The sequence below is a fragment of the Candoia aspera genome, chromosome 4 (genome assembly GCF_035149785.1).
Source record: "Candoia aspera isolate rCanAsp1 chromosome 4, rCanAsp1.hap2, whole genome shotgun sequence".
Taxonomy (NCBI): Eukaryota; Metazoa; Chordata; class Lepidosauria; order Squamata; family Boidae; genus Candoia; species Candoia aspera.
The window spans coordinates 28,576,744-28,592,498 of NC_086156.1; the positions used below are offsets into that span (position 1 = coordinate 28,576,744).

Here is a 15,755-nt window from a genome sequence, read left to right on the forward strand (position 1 = left end):
CAGTGATTATCATTGCATATGCCTTTTGAAACATATGCCAGCTCTATTGCCAACATGCTTGTATAAAATATGACCTTACCATTTTCAGCTTTAATATGGAAAGTGCACCTTGAGGGACATTACATCCTGTTGCATCCTGTTCTGAAGGACTCTCTAAAACTGTTTTGTTCTTCCCTAATGCAAGACATGCAGAGATCTGAACATCTGTGCACACCATGTCACTGTGTCTGGTCTTATTCTTATCAATGTGTTATGCCTGTTCAGTAACATGAATGATAATCATGTTTCCAAATCACTGAATTAAGTACAAGTTTGGGGGGGGGACTTCTTGTAAAATTACAAGAGTACAGATGATGTAAACCTGTGATGGGGAATCTGTGTATGTGACTCTCAGCTTAATTTCATGGAGCCTTCTGCATCAAGCAGCAGCCTGGGTAATTGTACTTTGGATCTCTTCTTTGCAATCACTCCCTTTTATACTAATGCATGGGTGAAGGAACCAGAGAACACAATAGCATAGAAGTAGGAAGAACTGTACAGTTCTGAAGATTCCTTCCAGCTTTAGTTCTGGCCTCATCTACTATCAACTGCTGACTCTCCTCATAAGTTAATAGCTGACCCTGCTGTTGAATATTTAGCATGAGGTCTGACATCTGTATGCCAGTAAGTCACATAACAGAAATCAATGCATGAGTCCATCCCAACTGGAAGGAACCTGCGGCCCTTCAGATGTTGCTGAACTAGAATTCTTTGCTGTTTTGCCAAGCTGGGTACACTGCTAGAAGTTATAATTTAGCATCATCTAGAGGGCCACAAGCTTCTCACCCTTTGTCTACCCCTCACTCCAGTCTAATAGAGTTGTTCAGCATGTTGGATGAGAAGGCTCAGAGTTCTTGTTTGCAACTTCTTAAAGCAACTATATCCTATCCTGGGATCAGGCCTCTGCACATCTTTTTTGCCTTTGAATCAAAAGTGCTGCACATCCTATATTCTAGCATAATAATTTATGATGCTTTCTCAAACAGCAAACAATATTATCATGTATGTGTGAGAAATCTACCTACTGGGAATTCAGTCTGTTCATGCAGCTAAACTCCATTAATTTAGATCTAATGAATCCATTTCAGGAAACCCAGCACCAGTAAATAGAGAATTGTGCCACCAACTTCCCATAAACAGCCTGATTTAGCTGTTATTGCATGCAGTGATCCCACTGTCTTGAATGTATAAACTCCTGCCAAGAACGCAGCATTCAGCACCCATGTGAACAGCAATCCTTGCTTCCAGACAGGGCTCTGACCAAGGCTCTATAGCTAACTCAAGACACTATCTATGCATGCTACCTATTCGTTAAATAAAGATGGCAAAGCCCAGTGCAGATCATTTTCCTAAGTTAATAAGCCAGGAATCCACATCCTAACACATATGCTTCAGATTGTAACTGCTGGTTTTAGTTACAAATTGCCTGTACTTCCAGAATGGTTCCATATTTTGTTAGGTTTGAGCATGCTGCAGATAAAAGGATTACAGTAAGTTTCTCCACCCCAACCATTCATTCATATTAAATATGACATACAGACAGGCAGAGAAAACAAACAAGCTTCTCTACTGCACATTTATGACCCAATGCACGTATCACCTTTTCCAGGCACATAAAAAACAAACATTAAGGTGGGCGAGTAGGAGGGCTGATTCCAAAGACTAGCATAGAGAAACAAAAAATAGAAAACTCTTTTGAATGTATTTAACTTGATCTTTAATCCACTCCAAGTGGTCCTCCCTTGAAATTCCACCTCAAAGATGCAAAGATCAAACTGGAAACTATCTGTTTCTTATAAACAGTGCCCATTTAGCCTAATTTAATCCCTTTGTTCTGGAATAAAATCAGGCCTGCACCTATCAAAGCATGCCTGGATGTCATGATCTTGGAGCTTATTTTTCTATATAATTATACAAATGACCCACAAGCCAACATCAGGCCCCTTACTGAGCTCATCCTAGTTTACAGTTAGATGAATTACAAAAAATAATAAAGCTGAAAGAGGGAAGCAGGATTCTGCCCCTAACAAAGAACACCTGCACCCTACTAGCTAAGTTCAAATACAGCATGGACAAGAGCATGAGAAAATGTGATGATATTGAAAGCAAGGGAAAACACTGGCAGGCCTAAACTATGTTCTGTTCTACCCTGAAACTGCTGATGATCGACAGGTAATATTTTTCCTTTCCTCGAAAGCCAACGTTCACATTCACGGGTGTCCAATGGATATGGTAAAAAACGTCCACAGCATACTCTGGAAATTGAACACTAAGAGTACTGGATTTTCTCATTAATGAAAGCCTAATGTACCCAGTAAAACTCCTATTTGTCTTATGCAACTAGAAGTGTTTACTTACACGCTTTCACCATGGTTCAGCGCAACACTCTCCCGTTGGAGGTGCTGCATAGAAGGTACAGCAAGATAGCCTTCCTGGAGTATCTGTGTCATTGTGACGATGGACAAGTTGAAACCGCTGACCGTGTCCTTCTCTATTGCTCATTCTACAGGGACGTGTAGCATTCTTATTCTTCCTTTCCTCTCTAGACTGCTAGGTTATACAAATCAGTTCCACGTTTCTCTCCTAATCTGTGGCAATGACTCCTCCAGAAACTACAATGTGATAAAGTTCTGTGTGGCAGTGTGTAAAATTCAGTGGAACTGATGGATAGTAAGTACTAATCTGGTCTGACACAACCTATTATTGTATTTTGGCTTCAATTATTTTATATATAGTTTAATCATTTATAATGTTATAGCTTGCCTTTTTTAGTTTTATAGGTAGTATCTTTGTAGCATTTTTACTAGTTTATAGCTTTTAGAGTTACTTTAATTAAACGTGTGCGTGAGATCTTACAGTTTAAAATTGTATGTATATTTCCCATGTTATTATATTATGTTACTATTTTTTAACCTTGTAACTATTGTCTACACAGCTTATATGTATATATTGATTGATTTAAAGCTATAGGCTGTTAATTTAGCAGCTAATTTAGTATTTTTTAGGCTTTTACCTTATGCTGGGCAAACATTAAAATAAAGAAATTGACTGATTGATTGATTGGTCGGGAACTTCATGGAGTAGCAAATCTGCTTTGTACATAAAAACAGTATCTTTCTTTTTAAAATGTCACAATTATTGTAGTAAAAGACAATCGCTTTTTGGCAACTACAGCTATATTGCAATCCACAGTCTTGGTATGTTTATAAATAGCAGGTTTAGATTTTATGAACTAATCACTTAGATACTGTCTGGTTTCCCAGTATCAACAATTGCCTTCATTCCAAAATTTTTCCATCATTTTGAAATGCCACTATGTTTCATTTTCTTTGCAACTCAAGTTGCATCCAGTTCTTCAAGCACTCACAGTTTTCCCATATGGCGAACATGTTAATTCTGTTATTCAGTTGCTTCAGCCCAACACCATTTAGCTGCTGTTTTATGGAAATATCACTGCGGTAACAGACAATTCACTCAGGAAGGATAATGAAGGGGCAACTATTTTGATATGTCACTTCCCTGCAACATGACATCCAGATTCATGCCTGGAGGAGGAACTAAACTGCATCCATTACAAAACATTTCTGAATTCCATGAAATTATAATATTACCCCCCTCAAGAAAATTGAGGCAGAATGCTCAATAAAACTGCCAGTTAGTAGCATTTAATTCTTGGTAAAGAAGAGCTAAACATCATTTAGGAAAATGGAGAGATGATACAAACTTGTGACAGAGACATATGTGCAATCTCATGAATCATGAAAGAAACATTTCCTTTTTCATTCTAAAACTGTATTTCCTAAATTTTTTAAATTATACTCTGGCCTACACTATCCGGTTGTCAGTCATGCTCTTTGGTGTTGTTTGTTTGTTTAAATGTACTTATTATTTTGCTATTTTTGTATAAAATAACATCCAGTCTAAAAAAGAACCTAACAAAGTCAGCAGGCTCTAGTGTAATATTTTGGTTGATTCTAGAAAAGGTTTTATATCCTGTTAACATTTTCCTCGATTTCATTCAAATAAATCATCAATATCTACTTTCTAAAGAGAGTCATCCATTTTAAATCTTTATTATTTTTTTCCAGGCCCTTTTCACTGCAAAATCATAAATTACCTGTGACACTTTTAAGTAATAAAACTGGCTCTTCAGGGGGAAAATTAATCAAATAATGGGAACAATCTCTTTCCCCCCCCCATAAACTTCAATGAGGTAGTGCTGATGATGGCATTACGTGGCTATCTTTTGAAAGCAATAGGCTGGAATGACATAGTGTATTTGGTAGCTTTTATTCATCATCACTTACTATACTGAAACTAATTTTTTCTCAGTTCTATTCAGCTGGGTCCCTAGTTGTCTGAACCAAATTACAAAAAGTCAGTTTGAAAAAATTGAGAATCCATTGTCTTTGTTAAATCTCACCTTTCTGGCTTCTTGATTTCTATTTAAGTCAGATATGAAACTGCAGAATCAATACATATAGATGATTGATTTTGTGTAAACTCAGAATTTGGCCTAGGCAGTATGTGCTACCCACAAGGAACCGTAGGACTGTAGGCTAGGTTGGGATGGAAAAAACTGAAAAGCAGTAACAAACCACGGTTGTATTTTTTCTAAGAAAATTGCATGAACTGTGTCCCTTAAGGGTTGTGCGACACTTTAGGTAAGATCCTGGATTGTACAGTTGCACACAGGAAAAGTTACAAAGTGGTGTTAGGTGGTCCAAAGCAGCTTTTTGGAACTGAATCCAAAATGCTGTGCATGGCTCAGGGATCACCAGACTATGGTAAAAGAAATCAAGATGGCAGTCATGACTGCGCAACTGAAGCTCTGCCTGGTTTCGATGGGTGATGCACATAAACAGATGGACCTTCATTTGCACTGTTGTGGCCGCCATCTTGTTTCTTTTACCACATCCTGTGGACACCCCCGACATCACTGGGTGTCCATATAGTACCAGAGTTCAACTGGGGGGGGGGGCGAGCTGAGCAATATGATTCACTGTGTGTGTTGCTAATGGAGATGAATTGGTCATGTGAAAATAAAGTAGCATTATGATATGGAAGGGAGATTTCTACTCATACTCTCTCCTCCCTCTCCTTTCTTTTCCTGTTCTCAAATGTACAAAAAGGACAATGCATGATTTGCCTAGGCTAGTGGAGTTTAAGATGATGAGCCAAAAACCTGACACAGAGCCACCATCAGATTTCAGGGGTCTCAAGCAAGGGAAAGGGAACTTCCTCAGACCTGCCCTATGCCAGTCCATCTATCCATCAGTGCCTTTTTATTATTTGTGGTGGTGACAGTATGCACAGTCTGCTTCCCCTGTGAGCAAGCTGCTGCCTTCCTATTCTGCTATGTCAAGGAAAGTGGTTTATCAGTAGAGGCTGCAGCTGTCTACCACTTTTAATTAAATTATTTCCCCTAGGTGAGCGTGGCAGTAAACTGAACCAATCCTACACTGCCCTTAGGGCTGCTCTCTCTGCTCCAGGGCCTTCATTAGCTCTGTAATCCCAAAGGCAGTGCCTGACTGGCTGAGCTCCCTGCTACCCTTAGATTTGAGGGGCTCCTTAGCATGGCACGTGGCAGCATTCATCTGCCTAGTATTTTCCCTGACCAGCTATTGTGGCATTTTGCCACTGGTATGTCATCCATCTGAGGGCTGTATATGGGGGCCCCTGCAGCTTAAGATGAAGAATAGTCTGAAGGGAAAGAGGGGTAATCTTTTATATGTTTAGGGTGAGACTTTTCGACATAAAGAGGGGCAAGAGCAAATGAGTGAAGGCATAGAGGGGTACTAGAAGACTGATGACAGCAAAGTACATAAAAAGGAATTATTTCAGCTCACAAATAATGGGGTAGGGTAGAATGGTCAGCTGGTCCATGACAAAAATCAAGATCAATCCATACCTGTATTAGGACTAGCAAACAGGCACAAAAGACTATGCAGCCTTTCAGGAACTCCAGAACTCTTTCATTGGGCATTTACAAAAGGTACACAGGAGCAAAGGGCTTTTATGGATTGACATGAGGAGAGAGGGAGGAGTCCTTCTTCCAATCCACTTATATCTAAACAGTAATTGTTAAGGATTATGGTACATGGTACAGGATTAAACAATAGACACCAAAGGTATAGTTTCTCAACTATTATTATAATTGCTTATGGATTAAGACACGTCTAGCATTACACTCTGAAATGGAAGACATCTACAAAGAGTTCCTGCAATAGTAATTGTACATCATTATACAATTGTACATCCTTATTATATAGGCTACAACTATAATAGTCATAGTAATAGTAAATAAGTGGGAAAAGTTTACATTTGTAAAGGGTCATTGTCATGCATTCAAGGCCCACATTTTTTTCCACCATTCAAGTAATGTGGATTTTTCATATAAATATCAGTAGGTAATTAGTTTTTTATTTATATTCTCATACTCCAGAGGATGAATGTTCTTTAAACACTGCAACCATGTGCATCAGATTAGTTTGCATGGTCTTTTAACAACCAATCAGCACCCTTCCTTCTGACAGCATGCTAAACAGGTGAGGACTCCCATGAATTTATATAGACACATTCCCCAATAACTTGTCAAATCTACATTGCTGAATGTGTGCATGTGTGTGTGTAGAGGGGTCGAACATGGTCTGATACTGATCTAAAGAGATAATATACAAAGCATATTAAAATGGACAGCTCAACAACAGCTGCTGTTTTCAATAAGCTCACAGCTGGGCCTTCCCCATCTCCCTGAAAACACTGCCTCCACCATGCCACACACATGCCTCATCCTTTGTTCCAACTGTCTACTCCTGAAGTTAAATATCATTCGCTGATAATCAACCCCCTCCCCCCAGCTTGCTTGCCAACCTTCCCATTTTCCTCTCCTTTTGCTCAGGTTAAAGAACAGCGAATGTACAGTAAATACTAGTACTGTCATTATCAGCAACCCCAAGAGATTTCTCAACAAATTTTATTGCAATGCAATTTTAAAACTTAGACGTCTGGCATCTGGCTCCTCTTATTACATCCAGATTTATGAATGTAGCTCAGAGCATCTCCAAAATCTTTAACCTTTGTGCAATTTTTAAATATGGTTCTTGAGAGTACCCTAAAACTATTTCATTAGATACAAACGCAGGCTCACTATTACAGAGTTCTAGGGGTAAACCAAGATCAGTAGTTTTTTTTCTCTAGAATTATGACACTAAATAATTTCTGCCTGAATATATTATTTCAGCTTGCAAATGATGGGGTAGGGTAGAATCTCTATCCTACTTAACCTTGCATTGTCTCATGATTCTATAGCATGCTTTTCCAGCTAACCTCCCATGTCAGATGAGCTAGATCATCAAGGCACCAGATTTAGTTGTGCTGATGGGCAGGCTCCACTTTGCTCAATCCAAAATGCCCCTCACCCAAGTTAATTTGAGTTTCATGTGATTAAGGGCCATATTAAACTCATTTAGATTTGTCTGTATCCTGAGTTAAGGCCAGTACCATCTTTAATAAAGCTGATCTCTATAACTAAAGCCTCTCCTGAACCTTCTTCCCTGATCCAGTCATGTAAGCTGACACTAGGCTGAACTCATTATGAGCTGAGCTCACTTTCTGAAGTATTTATCGGCTGAGTAATAAGCCCCACTGACACACACAGGAGGTTGGTTCCAAGTCAACAACCGCATGTACAGTTGTGCTCAGTTGTAATGCCATGAATATATAAGCTATAAGAGGAAAGCTTTCTGGAGAGCCCTGTACATCATCCTGGTAGCCCTGCTTCCTACACATAGTTACTGTTCCTTCAGGTCCCTCCTCCAACAACTTAATCTCTCCCCTTTCTCCATTTATCAGACAGTAGCACTCTGCTGTTACTTTTTAAGGACACATGGGATTTTGAATTTGAAGGCCCTCTAGGCTCCAGAACCCTGGAACAGTGCCCAGTGATACAGTTCTTGTAGCACTACTGCTAGTGCTATGTGAGATACTGTGGTGGTATGTGGAAAAGACATTGGGAGACTGGGCCAAGAGACACGGCCAAGGGAACAGTCAGATAAGAGACAGCATAGCCCACAGCTGGATAGTGGGCAGGGCAAGAGGCACAGAAGAGACCCTCCCTAGTTTCTCGGATTGTAAAGGAGACGGGGAGGATGGTACTTTCAGACTTGCAAGATTCGATCAATGTAGTTTTACAATAAAGTTGAATTAGTTCATCTGGTTGTGATTCCTATCTGGTTTACCCTGAGAGGCCCACAGATACCCCTTCCTTCACTATTCCATCTCAACAACTCTAAGGGTAAGCATTCTTTTCCAATACAACAGTGGCCAACAGTAGCACCGAATCATGGAACAATACACTTTGTGATCTGAGTATAAATCAAAGCAAAACACTCCGCATATGGGCATTTCTCCCAATTTACCCAAGCAACTCCCTTGTTTATAGAATCGAACAAGGAAACTCTTTCATTTCCAAGTTTTCTTTTGGCCTGCTATGCTCCTTCAGCTAAAACTCAGGCTTGTCAACATCCTTTCTTCCAACTGTATAAAGATTATGCAGAAAGATGCAAACATGAAACGAGGAACTTAAAATGTAAAGTTTGGCCACATGAGCATAAGTTACTCTCCTGATTTTTTACATATATAAATGGTATTTCATTATAGGTAAGCAGCAAATGGGTTGCTCGGAGGTGCAACTTGCTCCCTCCAGAGCTGGATGCCTCTGGAGTCCTTCTGATGACACAGCAGAAGAGTTGGCATTATTTTGGGGAGTTTGGGGGGCCCTTGGGTTTGTCACGGGTAGGATCTTTGGGAGACTTTTTAACTATAAATCAGCCCAAACAATCCCAAATCATGTTGGCTTTCCCCCCACCCCCATTGGTGGGGAGATTTTAAGGATGGAAATGAAAGTAGCCTCCCACTCCTTTCCTATCCTTATTTTTAGAAAAAGGGAAACAGTTCCATGAAGCCTATGAGTTGCCAATCCCTGCACTGGATGAATAATTGCTATTTATAATTGCAGTATCTATTTCATATAGAGAAAAAAATGACTATTTTAAATATTTCAGTGCTCATCCATATAACTTGTAGCAGATCATATGGAAGATGCTCTCACACATACTTATCCAAAACAAACATTTAGTACACGAACATATTAACATAAAATAACAATACACAGGTGGAAGGGGAAAATCAGTCAAGATGTCCAGTCTTTGGCCATCACCACATGATAAGCATGTATCCTACAGCTTACATCTTTTAGATTCTAGAACATGCATCATCACCTGGAATGCTGAAAATTTTCATCCACATCCTTTATTTCTTTGCTGGGTTTCATTTAAAAGCATGAGCAGTCAATTTTTTGAGGGAAGTGGGGAGGAAAATAGGGGCTGGCATCAAAATGTAGGAGAGGCTGGAATAATGGACAAAGCCTGCAAGAATACTAGATATGATTCTTTTAAAAATTAAATGTAATTTAAATTAATATAATTATTTCCCACAAACTTACTAATTTTTCCATCTGCCATATTAAAAATTAAAAATTCAGGGGAGGAACATATTCAAGGTTTTTGGTGGCCTCAAGCTGTGGAGTCCTACTTAGAGCAAGATGATGGTTCAACAAGGCACTTTGATATTTTGGAAGCCTGACACAGGGAAATGCATTATTGAAGTGTACCGACTAACTTGATGATGTCAGGTTTCTACATGTGCTATATACTCTCTTCATGACTACTTTCCTAGCCTGCTGTATAGGAAGGACTGTCCGGAAGTCATACAACAAGGGAAGGTATTGAATGTCCACATGGTTGACATAAATGTACTCTACGTATAACGAGATTTGGATAAAACACTTCAAGCAGGGGAGAGTTTTGTATTTTTTTTTTCATTCCAAATTTGGCAAGGGTTATTGATGGTCAGTATCCAGGTCTGAATGTAGGCTTTGGTGCTTTATTTTCATATAGTCCCAGAGATCAATCTTCTAGCAGTTGACAGAGCTGAACTATGCAGACTGAATGATCACAACATGGAAATTTATACAAGGAGGAGTCTATAAAAATCCACAGTGGGGAGCAGGGGAGAGGAGGAAAATCAACAAATCTACAAAAAGTAATTTACAAAGGTATAGGTACCTGTACAGAACAGAAATAGGGACTTATAATTGAAATATTAGTATTAGTATTATTTTCTATTCCAAAATTATTCCTTGCTCTCTAAAAAAGGCAATATTATATCATAGATATGTATATGGAATACACTTGACTTATTCCACAACATATTGCATTGGGCTGCAGCATATGGATAATAATTATCGTCACTGGAATAAACTGTTAACTATAATGATTACCAATATTTGTCAATATGTTGTATTTAATATCAGCCATTAAATTTAAAAAAAATCAGTAAAGGAAGGCAAGGAAGGGAAAACACTGACCTATTTATTCCATAAATTGGTTCTGGAACAGGCAAAGAATCAATACTCTTTTAAAATTCACAGGTGTTAGTAGTATGTCTATGGAACATAGTAAGTAACTCTAGAGAAGCAGGTATTACGAGCTGTATACACTTTCATGAAGTGTTAAACCTGGGACTCCTGACTTTTGGTGGGACAGTAAATATTCTCTTAGATTAATCAATAATGCAATAAAGGAAAATAATATAAGGTCACTTTTGTATCTGTACTGTGGTCACAAGGCTGCTCATCTTTCAAAATCCAGACAAAAAAATATAGAATAGATCTTTCCCCTTTTCAAATTTTCAGATTTCTTGCTGGGAAAGCATGACTTCTATTGAAGCATCTTTATTCTCTTCTTTGAACAGCTGGATAGGTGTAATCATTAAAATGCAGGATATTGTTATAATTGTATATTTAACCCTCTCTTTGTCCCTCAAACAGCGCACACACAAACACTCCTGCAAATCTCTGTATCATTTCAAATAGCATAGCCTTATATAGCTCTACTCAAAGTAAGCCCTACCAAATGCAATGGTTTTTTCTTCCCAGTAAGCAGGTGAAGGATTGAAATTGTAATACAAGACTATTGTATTTTTGCTGCTGTTGCTAAATCTCTTTCAATAACAGATCTCCTGAAATAGTACTGCTATCTTTCAGTTTTGCACTCTAGGGGACAGTAGCTGCTTTTTTCTAAAATGCTGCAAGTCTACTGATCTTTTGAATGTTAAAGTCTGCACTCAGCTGATGTGCCTTTGGAACGAGAAGTAGGTTATATGACTGTATTTTAAGAAACATTACATTATCATTTGTCTGCCATTAAAAAGGTTATACATCCATGCAGCAGATTCATGTGTAAAACAACCATTGATTTTTACTAAAAAGTTGAGACCCAGAAAAGAGTTCACAGTCAGAAATCAGACACATTATTAATCCAGGAAAGCATCTGCCTGGCATGATACAATCTACTCAGCTTATTTTTGCCATGAGCCTTTCAGTTATGAAATGTGGGCAGCTTTGGGGATTATTTCTCCCAATTGATCATCCATTTCCTCACATCCCATATCCCATCCCACCAACCTAACTTTAAAGAATCCACAACTCCTAAAACACAAAGACTCCGAACCACATCTCACATGCATGCAGTTTTCCCAGCTCCCCTTTGTGGGTTTTGGGGGACATTCTTCAGATACCCACAGTTATGAGCCATGATCCCATATTTTCCTTGCTCTTTAATTACCCCATGGAGCCTCTCCTTTTATAAGATTATAGATATGCTGGACCTTAAATGGCTGGGAAAGCTGTCATCCTGTCAGGAGACCTGCATAAGCTGGTACCCCAGGAGTAACCCGAAAGGCAGCACAGTAATATACACTCCCCCGATTGGCTTACCTGTCTTCCACAAATACACCGAAGTTTCCAGCTCACTTTGTGCCGTAGCGACCCAGATCCCGAACCAGAGGAGCGCAAGAACCTCCAGGCGCTTGCTGGGATGAGCTGAGACCACCGGCCTGCCAGAGAAAGCTGTGCACTGCTCTCCCATCCCCATGCCTTCCGAGAGCCTGCTCACTCTCCAAACCAGCAACACAATGGAGAGCCCTTGCCCAAAGGGATTCTCCCACCCGCCCCTCCAGTCAGGATCTCTTCACAGGGCAGGCCGGCTAGAAATGGCTTTCCAGCTATTGTGCATTCCAGTTGGAAAGGAAGAGAACTGTTTAAGACTTGGGAACAATAGAGCTCTTGCTTGCTGCTGCTGTTGCTGCTGCTGCTGCTGCTGCTGTGGCCGCTGGAGCGGCAGCTGCTGGTCCTGTGGTTTTACTTCACTCTCCCCCATTCAGTGGTTACTGGCAGTTTCCATCAGCTGAGAGCAGGGAGAGACAGCTGTCCACAGGGGGCTTCAGCTGACTGAGCAGGTTCTCTTGGTCTTGGAGGCCACAGCAGTCATTTACACCAGCTGGAGAGAGAAAGGGGATGGGGAGGGGAGGAGAGGAGAGGAGAGGAAGGGAAAGGAGGAGGAGAACAAACACCAATAACCAAAAGCTGCAATCACAAGGATCCAACCCTCTCTAGTGCATCCCTCTGAAGAACAATCCATCACCAGGATGTATAATTGAGCAAGTGTGAGCGACTGATAAACCCCAGTGATTTCCCTGCTCTTTTAAAGCAAGTTGCCAGCAGGTTAACTCCCACTTAGTTCCGTTGTCAACACCAGCGCAGTCAAAATGTAGCACCGAAGAGACACATCATTTTAGAAAAAGCCAACCTGGCCTGTGAAAACTGCTTGTGGATCATTTTAATCTCTGATGCACAGTAAAGATTAATGGAGCTACTTGGGCATGCAGCTCCTCTGATGTCTCTTTATTATTTGAGCAAGTAGATAAATGCCGCTAACAACTGAAAAAACACAACCTTCTGCCTAATATTTTACAGTGACATGCCTTTTCTTCTCATGTTTGGATGCCGAGAAGGAATGGCTGAAATAATCTTGCTGCCCGGGGAAGGGGGGGAATGGGGAACAGTGGGGGGGAATTACAGGCATTTTAAGTCATCTTGTAAGTACGTATCTTTGACAGGCAGCAGATCTAACATTATCACTTGTCAAAAGTGCTTTCCTGACAATGTGTGTGAGCGCATGTTGGATTCTCATCTCTACTGCCAGCCTGAATAATTTATTTGTTCACAAAATATAAACTGCTAGTCAAGTCACACTGATTTTGAGGTGCAATCCCCATGGAAAGGGTGTTTGCAAAGCATCAAATTAAGGGGCACTGAAGATGTTCCTGATCTCAGGAGACAATACTGGGCTGACAAAGAATGCAGGAGGGGCAAAAAGACAGCAACGGTTGGACTTTATGTTAAGCAGAAGGCATTATTTTAAATTCACCCCAATGAACTGGAACAAAAGGCAGTGCCACCCGATGTTCCTACAGAACCAGAAATGAAAAGGCACAGAAGTGCTCTGAGAAAAGCTATTGTAAGACTTAAAAAAAAAAAATCTAATGGAAAGGACCCATTCTAGTAGCAGAGCAACCAAAGAGATTTTAAAAAATGAGGAAGCAATTGTTGAAAAAGAAAACCTTCAGCAAATATCTCTTGAGAAAGCTGTCAATTTTCAGAAGCTTCCGAGCCTCAACCATTTTCCCAAGTGCTGGACTTAAAAACAGCCCTGATCAAATAATTCCCAGGCCCTCATCAGTTTAAATATTCTGACATCAGAGCAAATTAGCAATGTTGAAGGCTGCAAATTTGTCTTTGTTTACTTTCTACTCTGTTCTGTCTCTAAGAGGGAATTAAAGGCTCAGGATGGCCCAGTGCAGTGAGGCTGTGATTAAGAGAGGTAAGCAAGTGTGGATTACTGCTCCTCAGCTGTGGAAAAAAGCAGCAGCAGTCAGGAGATTATCAGATCTACAGAAAACCCGAGTTCTACAAATGTATGGCATTCTGATGGAGGTCACAAAGCATCAGAGAGAGTCTAACAGAGCTACCATATATGTGCTGCAGTAATCCAGATGACCACCAGGTGGCAACAGCTACAGAAACTTCTAGCTACTGCTCTCTTGTGCTTGTCTGGATTTCAGCAGCCCCAGACATAGTAGCCCTAGGATACGATCAAAACAAGAAGATATTATTTCATATCATGCTTGATCATTTCACAGCCAGAAAATTTAGCCCTCCCCACACTCAAGGAAGCTTTTCACATCCAGGGACTGATGGGCAAATACTCATTTGTATATTTGGGGCCATCTGAAATAATAAACTCGCTAAATGAAAAGAACATTCTTTTGACCATATAAATAGTTTCCACTTAACTAAAGGTTCTTTTGAATCCACAAATCAAATTTGAACTCTGCATTTCATGAATACGAGAATCTGCGGCTTGTTCTGTGACTGTTCTGCCCTTATGCTGCTTTGAATCAGAAAGAGCTCTTGAATGTAAGAGCAAAGATGTGTCTCAGCAGGGAACTTCAAATTAGAGCCCTGCTGTCAGTGTTCAAGGACTTGTATGGGGTAGAGAAGCAGAGGTGGGAAAGATTTGAATAACCAAAGGCAATAGATAACCATTTTTAGCTCCATGCTGCCGTGGCTCTGATCCAAAGGGATCAATTCCATTGAAGTCTGAGTCTCTCTTTTCCTGAAAAAGCAATTCACTATACAAACAACAGCTTCCAAAACTGGGGTAATCTTTAGAGTACTAATAAAATGTGAGAAAGTGGGGGGAGGGATTTGTCAGGATGGGCACAGAAACATTTAAATGAGCCAAATTGGCCCAACAAGAACCAGTCCTGTGTCCCCAGTGATTTGGGCTACAACATCCAGTCAACATGGCTGGAACACTGGGGATCTGTAGTCCAACATATCTGGAGGCACCAATATATCAAGAGTAGACTAATGGAGCAACTTCGGAAAAAAAGCTAATTCCATTATTAAAATAGCACTCATATGCATAATTCTAAATTTCAAAAAAAGAAATAGGAACCATAATAATGTTTTGCTAAAAATACTAACTGGGAGCTCTTTTAATGCACAAATACTATCTGCAAATATATACATATACATACATATGCAACATGTGCATATCACTGAGTGAACAGGGCAAGCCACAAAGCTGATATAGATATTTTGGTAACCAGTCAAATAGAATGCAAATGATTTCCCTAAGTTTTACCCACAAAATGGCTAAACTAGAATAATAGTTCTAAGTACATAAAGATAAATATTGGTTATATTGCTGCTAATGTCCCAATTGGTTTTCTCACCAGACTAGAATGCATCACTTGAATGGAAAGGTTTTATGCATATTGACTAATCCAATAATAAAATGTAAGCAACAGTAACAGAACAACACCTGCCCTTATTACTGCTGAGCTGATTATATACGGTATGAAAACAATTTTGTAGGTCTTACTCTACATCAAAAGCTTTGGATCATATGGAATGAATCTATGAAATATTTTTTTTCTTCTTCCCAACATTTATCCAGTACTTAACATTCTGAAAAAGTTGGTGCTACTAAGGGAAGGAGCCCCATGTTGCCCATTGGCCCATATAACAGAAAAGTTCTAGCATTTGTAGAGTGACAGTACAAAGGATACATATTGTATTGACTACCACATTGAAAAGAAATATCAATAACTGTTCTTATTGCAATACCAGTAGTAGCAGAAGCAGCAGCAGCAGCAGCAGCAGCAGGAATAATTATACAAATTTAATCCTTTTCATCCTCTCAGTATTTATTAACTAGATCACTGTCATGATTACCTGATATGGG

The 15,755-nt window shown here is 39.7% G+C and overlaps 1 protein-coding gene across 1 annotated transcript in view; it reads right to left on the bottom strand.

Moving 5' to 3' along the window:
- Positions 1-12,248, bottom strand: part of THSD7A (thrombospondin type 1 domain containing 7A) — a 225,482-nt gene extending 213,234 nt beyond the window's left edge. Inside the window, exon 1 of the mRNA XM_063303716.1 lies at positions 11,879-12,248. Within this exon, the coding sequence (XP_063159786.1) occupies positions 11,879-12,035 (157 nt within the window). The 5' untranslated portion in view covers positions 12,036-12,248. The remainder of the gene's footprint in view (positions 1-11,878) is intronic.
- Between the last annotated feature and the right edge of the window lie 3,507 nt (positions 12,249-15,755).